The 10,052-nt window shown below is 58.8% G+C and overlaps 1 protein-coding gene across 7 annotated transcripts in view; it reads right to left on the bottom strand.

The window, feature by feature from the left end:
* KCNH3 (potassium voltage-gated channel subfamily H member 3) overlaps positions 1-8,194 on the bottom strand; it is a 19,311-nt gene extending 11,117 nt beyond the window's left edge. For 2 of the 7 annotated variants that reach the window (XM_031936302.1, XM_023211207.3), the window contains exons 1-6: positions 6,105-6,565; positions 5,485-5,619; positions 4,082-4,215; positions 3,403-3,646; positions 2,849-3,006; positions 2,546-2,753 (exon numbers count right to left, since the gene is read on the bottom strand). In XM_031936302.1, the coding sequence (XP_031792162.1) occupies positions 2,546-2,753; positions 2,849-3,006; positions 3,403-3,646; positions 4,082-4,215; positions 5,485-5,619; positions 6,105-6,534 (1,309 nt within the window). In that variant the 5' untranslated portion in view covers positions 6,535-6,565. Of the gene's footprint in view, positions 1-2,545; positions 2,754-2,848; positions 3,007-3,402; positions 3,647-4,081; positions 4,216-5,484; positions 5,620-6,104; positions 7,528-7,732 lie in introns of those variants that run through there. The other 5 variants (XM_023211206.2, XM_023211205.3, XM_023211204.3 and 2 more) reach the window with 5 other exon arrangements.
* Between the last annotated feature and the right edge of the window lie 1,858 nt (positions 8,195-10,052).

The following is a 10,052-nucleotide window of genomic DNA, read 5'->3' as shown; positions in this document are numbered from 1 at the left end:
AAAAAAAAAAAAAAAAAAAAAAAAAAAAGAGTGCAATGGAGTACATGGTTGGGCGCAGTGGCTCATGCCTGTAATCCCAGCACTTTGGGAGGCTGAGGTGGGCGGATCACACGGTCAGGAGTTCGACACCAGCCTGACCAGCGTGGTGAAACCCCATCTCTACTAAAAATACAAAAATTAGCCAGGCATGGTGGCTCATGACTGTAATCCCAGCTACTCGGGAGGCTGAGGCAGAAGAATTGCTTGAACACAGGAGGCGGAGGTAGTAGTGAGCCGAGATTGCGCTGTTGCACTCCAGCCTGGGTGACAAAGTGAGACTCTGTCTCAAAAAAAAAAAAAGGCAATGGAGTACACAAAACTCTTCACAATCACTGTTTAGTTGGCCTCTGAGGGTGAAGTCACCCAAAGCCACATGCCCAGAATAGGGAAGGTGGGGAGAAGCAGCAGGACACAGGAGAGGGTAGCAACACTGATCTCTAAGTGTTGGCCATGGGACATCAGCAGCCCCTGAAGCTGGGGCCAGGATGGGGCCTCCAGCGGGGCGGGGTCAGGCCAGCAGGAGCTGTCGCGGAGGCTGGGGGCTCATACACTGAGGAGTGCCCTGAGTTCTCTCCCACAATACTCGGCACAGTCTTGTGAAAATCCAGCCCACCTCCACTGGGCTAGTGGGAATCTGGGGAAGGAACTCTGTCCACATCATGGGCAGTGGAAAAGGAAACCCAGGCAAGGAAGCACGGAGAAGGAGCCACCCACCCACCCACCTCAGCCTCACCTCCCCCTACAAGGAGCTCTCCTGCCTGGACTGGACTTGGAGAGGTCTGGGTTTGGTGCCAATCCCGTTGGGGGCAGACTCCCTGGAGAAAGAGGAGATGATGATGTGAAGAACTTGTGAAGTATCTAAATGTAGACTAGTACCGGCTCCAAATGGAACGAAACCACCCTGGAACTCAGGGATCAAGGGTGAAAGAATACCAGGTGTATCTGCAAGGGTCGACTCACCCTTGCCCACCTTGTGGGGCCCAGAGACTCTTGGGAGCTAGAGGTGATCTTAGTGTCAGATCAGCAACCCCTGCGAGGTGGCTGGAAGAGAGGAGCCTTGTGGACAGAAGACCAAGGGTGTCTGGGTCCCATTTCAGGGGACGGGAGTGGACCTGGGGATTTGGTGTCTCAGCTCACTTTGGGGCTGGGTGGTGGAGACAGGCTTTGTTTCACCATTGTCCGTCTCCTGGCCCTCTGACTGTGTTTGCCGTGTGGTCATCTGACTCCAGAGCAGCTGCTACCACAGGCTTCCTCTGGGAATGGCAGGCACCAAGGAGCTGTCACTGCCTGAAGTGTCCTGGTTTCTACCTGCTCAGCAGTGAGAGTACTCGGGGGAAATTTCAAGTGGGCCCTCTGTGACACCCACAGGTCTCCCGTGAGCTTGAGAGGGAGAGAGGATTCACAGGAGCCTTGTAGTTCCCAGAGAACTGATCAGACCTGGTTTCTAAGGCTGACCTGGACACCTGGTGACTCCGACAAGGAGCAGACAGTCATAAGAGGCCACCTGCACCTGGAAACCCAGCTAAATGTCAGTTACCTGGAAGATGAGAGAGGGCTGGAGGGCTGGGGAGGAAGAAGTCAGGCTTGATTTTGGACCTGAGGCACAGTGAGAGTTAAAAACAGCTGGAATGGAATGGTTTGGCTAGAGAAAGGGGGAAGTTGAGATATTCACTCAGTGGTGTCAGTGGAATGGCCGAGGGAAAGCAAGGTGAAGGGGGAGAGCTGTGAGGAAAGGTCTGGAGACCCTGGAACTTGGAGGAGCTGGGAGGAGGCCAGCCAAGGGCTGCATCACCCATAGCTGAGAGGAACTGTGGTTGGCAGATACAGGGACCTCAAGGAGGATGAGGGTTTGGCCCCAGAAGGTCACTGTGACCTTCCGGGTGACATTTTGGGTGCAGAGGTGGGGGTGGAAGCCCTCCCAGCAGGAGTTAAGATGTGAGTGGGTGGTGAGCAGAGGGAGGAGCTGTGGAAGGAAGAGAGGTGACATGAAGGAGAGTGAAGATGCTGGGGACGCAGGAAGGCTGCTTTTTAGGCTGGGAGCAGCAGGGAGAAATGTGGACTGGAGATGACAGGAGCAATGTGGACTGGAGGTGACAAGAGAAAGGCAGGGGCCTTGGAAGCCAAGGTGGTGGGGACAAGCTTCAAAGAGGATGCGGGGGGAGGGGTGGAGAGTGCTGGGTGTCAGAGAAACCCTGGAGGGCAGTGGCTCCCTGCTTGGCCTTCCCAACGGGGCAGGGGTTTAAGGAATGTGACCAACATTTGGTCCCAGGAGGCCTTGGATGGGCGACTGGGATTCCTTGGGCTTTCTCCACAAGGCCCAGCTGCTGGAGAACAGGCCTGTCACATGGTGGTGGTTGTCACACTCACACCTGCACACCCTCTTCTCTGATTTGCACACATGTAGACTTGCACAGGTCCCTGACACAGCACCCACACTTGTGCTCACACTCCTCTGACACGTTTGCACAACTCCCTCCCCACCACATGCAGAGGGAGCCTCCAGTACCAATCTCAGGCAGCTCGGATTCGCTGCTCTCGATCTCCCGCTGACCAATGTAAAACCAGACGCAGGCAACCCAGTGCGCGAGCAGGGCAAACACGGCCATGAGCAGTGTCAGCACCACGGCGCTGTACTGCGAGTACCGGTCCAGCCGCGGAAGCAGGCGCAGCAGGCGCAGCAGACGCACCGTCTTCAGCAGGTGGGCCCCGAAGTACTAAGATGCGGGGAGGGAGGGAGGGAGGTCAGCCAGGTTGGCCCTGCCTGTCCCCTGGCCAAGTCCACCCACCCAGCCAGCCCAGCCACACTGACCACGTTGACCTTGAAGGCATGCAGCAGGTCAAAGGGCAGCGCTGCGATGACATCCAGCAGGAACCAGGTGGTGACGTAGTGGAGGCAAATGGACTTTGGGGCAAACACCACCTGGCCCGACTTGGACACGAATGTGGTACGGAAATTCAGCACAATGTCTGTGGGGAATCCAGGTGGGAGTCAGCACTGGGGCTGGGGGGCAGCCACTCTTGCCTGGACACCTGCTCACCTTCTCAGTAGCTGACACTGTCCCTGGCCCTTTCCATACATCATCTGACTTAGTTCTCACAGTAACTGTAACAGGTAGACATCATTTTGCCTATTTTACAAAGGGGGAATCTATTTTATGGAGGCTCAGAGAGGCTTTGACCAGCTCAGGGTCATATAACTTGTAAGTGGCAGATGTTTGGAACCTAGGTCTGATTTCTAAGCTCACAGGTTACAAATGAGAGGGCGAGGGGGCACTGTACGGCCCTAGAAGCCACGTGGACTATCCCCAGCAAAGCCCCAGGGTGCCAGCAGAGGGTGGGGTGGAAGGGGCAGAGTACACGCACCAAGGATGAAGAGGACCTCCACAGCCAGGTCACAGACGCTGGGTGGGCCGCGGGCGGCACTGGGCTCCCGTGCTGTGCTCACACACACGCTGTAGGGCACGGTGACAGCCACATAGAGCGTGGCGAGCAGGATGAAGCCATCCCAGGTGGCCCTCAGCGCCCCACAGTGCAACAGGATGAAGGGCGACTTCCGGATGGCGGCTACTTTGTACTCAGGCAAGTTTGGCTTCTCCCCAAACACCCCCTGAGTGAGGCACAGCAGGTCCAGGCAGAGAGAAAAGAATATCGGCACAAGCTGAGTTTGGATAGAGTCTGGGACCCACATCCACCTCCTTTCTCTCCCTGCATTCTGGAAGCAACATCTGCTTCGAGATGACATTAGCGTCTCCATTTTATAGATCAGAAAACTAAAGATCAGGAAAGTTAAGTGACTTAGCTGCAGCCACACAGCTGCTTAGGGGAGGAGCCGGGATTGAACCAAGGCCCACCTGCCTCCCAGGCCAGGACTTTCTTCTGTACCTTTGATGGATCAGACATGTGATCCTTCAGTCCCAACCCCCAAAGTGCTGGCGAGGCCTAGGTGGCCCCTAGGACATTCTCTCTGTGGTAGATCAAGTCCCCTTCCTCATCTCCTGTGTCTGCTGCGCCCCTCTTCCACACCTCCCAGGGCTCAGCCCACCTTATTGAGCTTGTGCTTGCCCTTGGGCTGCTTCTGCAGGTGCCCGGACAGGTGGTAGAGCACAGCCCGGCTCCGCCGCCGGTTGGCATTGAAGCCTTTGGATCGTGCCCGGCCATATCGGCGCCGGCCACTACCTGCAAAAGCAGAGGGGCCCATGAATATGATGGGTGTGTGCCCACACGCCCTAGCTCCGGGTCAGGTGTAGGACACAGTTGCTGGCCCATGGACTGGTCTGGCTCACTGACCACTTAGACTGTTTAGAGTTGAGGGCTCAGGTATTCCTCACTTCCTGGGTTCACTTGCCCAGCCCAGCAACGGGCAGTTCTAGGAGTGCTTACAGACACTACCTCTGGGGTCTGCTTCCAGGAAGAGGAGGTTTGGACCAGAGGATCTCTATGGGGAAAGGCCTGGGACAGGAAGCGAGGAGGTACCTCACAGGGCCAGGGTGGAGAGCTAGCAGGAGGCCGTCAGCAGAGGTGTGGGAACTTACAGCAGGAGCCCAGGAGCTAGTGCAGGGACCAGAGGGTGACAATGAAGGCTGACATCATGGAGAGGCAGACCCAGCACTGGGAGTATGGGAGTGGGAATGGAGAGTACCCCCAGCATCCCCAAATGGCAAAGAGGCCTTGACAGTTTTGGAACCTGCCCAAAGGCCTGCCCCAGCCTTGGAGGACACCAGAGGGGGAAGACTCAAAGAACTTAAAAGCAGGCTTTGCCCAGAGCTCCACCCCCAGTCAGGTTTGCTGTAGGAAAGAGGAACCTAGTGGGTGTGTGCTCAACCTTATTAACTGGTCAGAAAGTAATGTTTCACGGGTACAGTGGGGTTTGTTTGCTTTCAGTTTCTTAATAAAGTTGATTTAAAAACTCCAACTTTGTCGACTGGGCGGGGTGGCTCACGTCTGTAATCCCAGCACTTTGGGAGGCCAAGGCAGGTGGATCACGAGGTCAAGAGTTTGAGACCAGCCTGACAACCAACATAGTGAAATCCCGTCTCTACTAAAAATACAAAAATTAGCTGGGCGTAGTGGCGTGTGCCTGTAATCCCAGCTACTTGGGAGGCTGAGGCAGGAGAATTGCTTGAACCCCGGAGGCGGAGCTTGCAGTGAGCCCAGATCGCACCACTGCATTCCAGCCTGGGCAACAGGGCGAGCCCCCGTAAAAAAAAAAAAAAAAAAAAAAAAAAAAAAAACTCTAACTTTTTCTTAATCTGTCTATTTGGAAAAAATATTCCCATACCAAGGAATCACGTGGAGATGAGAGCAGCACAGGCCGCTCAGGCAGCCCGAGTGGGAGTGAAATGAATACAGGAGGCATGGGGGACCCCCATACTCAGACTGGGTGCCAAGGCCCCACCCAGGCCTGCAGCACCCAACACCCCAACCACAGCACCTACATGCACCTACCTGTCTCCTTCCATCTGTCAGGGCCCCCTCGGTTCTTGGTTTCACTGATGTCCTTGTGAGAGACTAGGAAGAGAGCCACCTCCCCTTTCTCATTCTTTATGGGTATCACATCCAGGAGACACCAGAACGGGAGCCCTGGGCACAAAAACAAACTCAGCCCACCTCCCTTTCTTGGCACTGCCTGAGGTGACAGAGGCCCTGGCTCCACTGACATCCTGGGCAAGACACAGGCAGGATCCAGTGGTTTCCTGGGGGAGGGGCTGGCAGTCCAGTTTCACTGAGGGCAGGGCTTGATGGAATTGGGGGGCGGAGGCAAAGGAGAGCAAACATGACAGCCAGACCTGTCCCGCGGTAGATCTGCCCTGCCGAAATGTGGATGCTTTTCTGTTGGATGTGGGAAACCCAAGGTTGGAACTGAATGCAGGCTGAGTCTAGGGTGAGGCAGGTAGAGATGGGGAGCCATGGGCAAGAGATGGGATGGAGCAAGAGGGGTTGGATGGGGGGATGCAAAGATGGGATGGAGAAGATGGCAACAGAAAGGAGGAGGGATAGTGGATGGGGCCGGTGCCAGGCTGGGTAAGACTGCAAAGGTGAGGCAGGCTGGCCAGGTGGCCCCTCACCGCTCTTCCGGTACAGGATCAGCTCAGCCTTGAACTCCTTGTGCTCGTCCAGGGCCTTGCGGATCTGGTGGCGGACGAGCTCACTGGTGTCTGGGCCATAAAGGAAGGAGCAGGCACAGCCCCGCTGCATGACCTCAGCCCGGGAGAAGCCGGTGAGGTCACAGAAGCCATCAGAGCAGTAGACCACGGGGAAGAGCCCCGCCACCTGGGCGTTGCCCAGCACGAAGTTACTGTCTGCAAGAGAGCACCTCTCAGAGGAGGCGTGGGGTGAAGGGGCAGGAGGCCTACCACCCCTCCTTTCCCAAATACCTGCAACCAAAGAGTGGGTTTTCCAAACCCCAGGAATCCTGTGTGTGTTACGGCAGGGCTGTTTATGAATGGCAGTGTGTGTCACCTGTTTGTCAGTGCCCTGCAGCAGGTGTGAGTACATTCAAGGATCAGCACGTGTGAACTGAGGTCAGTGAATGAAGCGCTGTACGGGCACTGTGCCCTCTGGAGGGTGTCCTGAGCAATGTGGGGTAAGGGCTGGGATTGGGGATTCCCTAACAAGGACTGCACTGCCAGCTCTGGGCCAGCCTCAGCCCCACCTCTACTTCTGCCAGGCTCACCCACTAGCCAGGTACCCAGGTTGGCTGTCTGGCTCCTCCCACTGGGACACACCTAGACTGGGAGTCAACCCCAGACCACCATACATCCTGCTGTCTGTGTTTTAGCCCTAGCTGCCTGACCTGGCTCAGGAATTAGTGAATGTGATCAAGAATGGGGGTGTAAGAATGGTGACTGAGCTCGGGAGCCAGGAGCCAGGAATGTATTGGGGAGTAGGGGGCACTGAATCAGCAGGCTGCAGGAGCCAAGCAAACTGGCAAAGCAGATGGAGGAGCCCAGAGCGGGGAGAGCTCAGTGCTGGGCTCCCACTCCCTATCAGGAACCGGAGACCAAGGAGGACCTAGGCAGAGAGCTGGGAAGCCCCACGGGGGATGTGAGGGAGAGGAGGGGGGAGGGGCTTTCACCACTTCCCCTGTGCTCAGAGCCCCCGGAACCGGGGATCCAGAGCTTGGGGCGCCTTCTCCAAACTTCGCCAGTCCTGATGGGAGTCCCCAGACCATCTTCTTGGGGCTAGATGGCCTCCCCAAGTCTAGGGGGTTCAGGCTATGAGACACGGGGCCTGGACGCACCATGCTCTCCCGAGTCCCGCCTACTCTATCTCCGTTTGCAAATCTCTTTTCTAAATCTGTTCTTTGAGCCCTCTCAGCTGTCCCTGAGCACTGCTCACCCGCCTTGCCTTACCCCGCCAGTCCGCGGGTAGTTGCTGCGACAGCGCCAGACGCAGGGGTGGGACGGGTCAGACTGACCAGGTTCGGGTTCGAGACCCAGCTAACAGAGAGCATCCCAGGACCCACACCCAGGGACTTCTGGTCCTGTTGCCTCGCCTGAAGCAGTGTTGACCCCGAACCTTCGGGGGAACGGCGCCTAGCAGGAGACGATGGCCCCAGCCTCAAGAAGAGCGGGTAGGGAGGAGAGGGTGAGAACAGGCGGGCGCCAAGCTGGGCTGCTGGGGGTTCGGGGCAGGCGGGAGCCCTGGCGAGGGTCCAGCGGCCCGGGTGCAAGTGGGCGAGGGTCGGACTCACGCGTGCCGTCGAAGCGCGTAGCGATGGTGTCCAGGAAGGTGTTCTGCGGCGCCAGGAGGCCCCGCATGGCCGGCATCTTAGGCGCCCGCGGCTGCTGGCCCCATCCCTCCGGGGTGCGGGGACTCCGCGCCGGGGGAGGGCGCCCAGCTCGGCCGCCCCCCGCCGGGCCCCGCGCTCCCTAGCGCAGCCGTCGGGGGGCAATGCCCAGACCGGGATCCCGGGTCGCGCTGGCCGCGGGCGCGCAAGGGGGCGTCCGCGCCGTCGGGGCCCGGAGCATGGCGCGCGACCCCTCGCACCCTCGCCGCCCACGAATCCCGGGCTCCAGGCCCCGCAGCCGCGGCGCTCTCAGCACCTCCCTCCGCGGCAGCGGCTCGCGTGTCGGCTGCGGGTGGGCTTCCGCTCGGGCTCCGCTCGGCGCCGGCTCTCGGCAGCTCCCTCCGTCTGTCGGGGAGAAGCTGCAGCTTCCCTCCCTCCCTCCCGCGCCCGCCGCCTGCACCGGGGTAACCATGGAGACGGGGCACACCCAGCCAGGGCCGCCTCCTTAAAGGGACAGGCCTCCCGCCGAGGGCTCCCCTCCCTTCGGGACCTCGGTGGGGGCGGGGAGGCGGCGACCGCCCTGATCCTACCCCGCGGGCCTCCCCGCCAGTCCCTAGGAGAACCACTGGCGAGCAGCCGGCCCCCTCCCGCTGACTCGGCTCAGCCGCAGAGGGGAGGCGTCTTTCTCTGCAGCCCGGGGGCTCTCCGAGAGCCTCCTAGCAGCCACTCCTCCCCCGGCGGAATGGGAGAAGGGCTCGGAGCGTGTAGGGTGGGGGGCGCAAGCTGTGGAAGATGCTCTTCCCGAGGAAAATGCAGTGGGCAAGGGGACAGGGCGACAGGCGCAGGTGAAGGCCCGGCGGCCAGCGGAAGCCGGCGCTCTAGAGGGGCTCCAGCCACCCCCGGGAAATCTAAAAGCAGATGGGGCGGGGGTTCTGCGCGCACAGCTGTCCGGCCCTCGAGACTTTCTCATCCTCAACTTGACTCTCTGGAAAATGGATCCAGCTGCTCTTATGAGGTGCCCCCTCAAGCAGGAGCTGCCGGGAAACCAGAGGGTGGGTTGCCCTAGGAGTAAGGGTCAGACGTCCTCCGTGTGACCCCGTGGGTGGAAAGGGTGTGTGGTGGGGAGGGGAACGCCAGACCCTTTGTCCTGCCCCTCCATTTCCCTCTGGCTTTTGTCACCTCTTGCCTCTCCTAAGCGCGCTAGAGGATCGGGTGGTAAATACAGGGGACCGACAGGGGTCAGACACTGCAAGAAACTTCCGAACCTTGTGCATGCGGGTCCTGGTACCGGGGGAGCGAGGAAGGCCGAGCCCCGCGCCTCACCCAGCTCAGTCCTGGAGAGCTCCTCGCGGCGCCGCGCGGGGAGCTGCCGGGGGGCGGCTGCAGGGAGCCCCTTCCCGGCGGGGCGGAGCCGGGCCCTGGGCGGCCGTCGCTTCTTGGCCTCCCGCGCTGCGACGGATCCCGGACTTGCCTGCCAGCGCCGCTCCTCCTCCCTCCCACGATTTGCCAGAGAGCGCGGCTGCCGCCCGCGCCCAGAGGAGCCGCCGGGGCCAAAACAGCAATTTGTTCCCTAACGAGCGAAGCGGTAGGCTCAGCACCCCCATCCCTCCAGACGCACTCACAGTCACCAGTATCGGAAAGAAAGGAGTGTTCCCCGTTCCACCTACCCCTCGTCAGCGACAAGGGCCAAAGCCCCAGGCACCTGTATCTAAACGAGCTGGCGCTTTGGGAAGGGAGGACGCTTTCCCCCTTCTCCAGTCCTGTGAAGCCTGGAATCTGGTCCCCAGGAGGAGGAGTGACCTTAAGGAATCCTCCTTAGGGTCACTAAGGGTCACTTAGGGTCTTAGATCCTGCTCCCATCCCATCCCCAGCCTTGGATAGATCCTGGCTGTAAAGTAATCCCCTCCCCCAGCCGCTCAAGGCTTCCTCTCCAGGCGGAGGTCCAGCCGTCTACTAAAAAGAAAGACATTTTAGGAGTCAGTTCACTTTGAGACAGGATAAGGCCACAGTTGAAATCACCCACCCACTTGGGAACCAGGTCTGCCACTTGCTGTCCCTGTGATTTAAAAAAAAAATAAAAATAAAAAAATCAATTAAATTTTGGTCTGTATGATTTTTATGGTTTTTTTTTTTTTTTTGAGACGGAGTCTCGCTCTGTCTCAGCTCACTGCAAGCTCCGCCTCCCGGGTTTACGCCATTCTCCTGGCTCAGCCTCCCGAATAGCTGGGACTACAGGCGCCGGCCACCTCGCCCGGCTAGTTTTTTGTATTTTTTTTAGTAGAGA

Source organism: Piliocolobus tephrosceles, chromosome 10, assembly GCF_002776525.5.
Source record: "Piliocolobus tephrosceles isolate RC106 chromosome 10, ASM277652v3, whole genome shotgun sequence".
NCBI lineage: Eukaryota > Metazoa > Chordata > Mammalia > Primates > Cercopithecidae > Piliocolobus > Piliocolobus tephrosceles.
The sequence above is the reverse complement of the archived record's forward strand: the minus strand, read 5'-3'. Positions and strand labels throughout refer to the sequence as shown.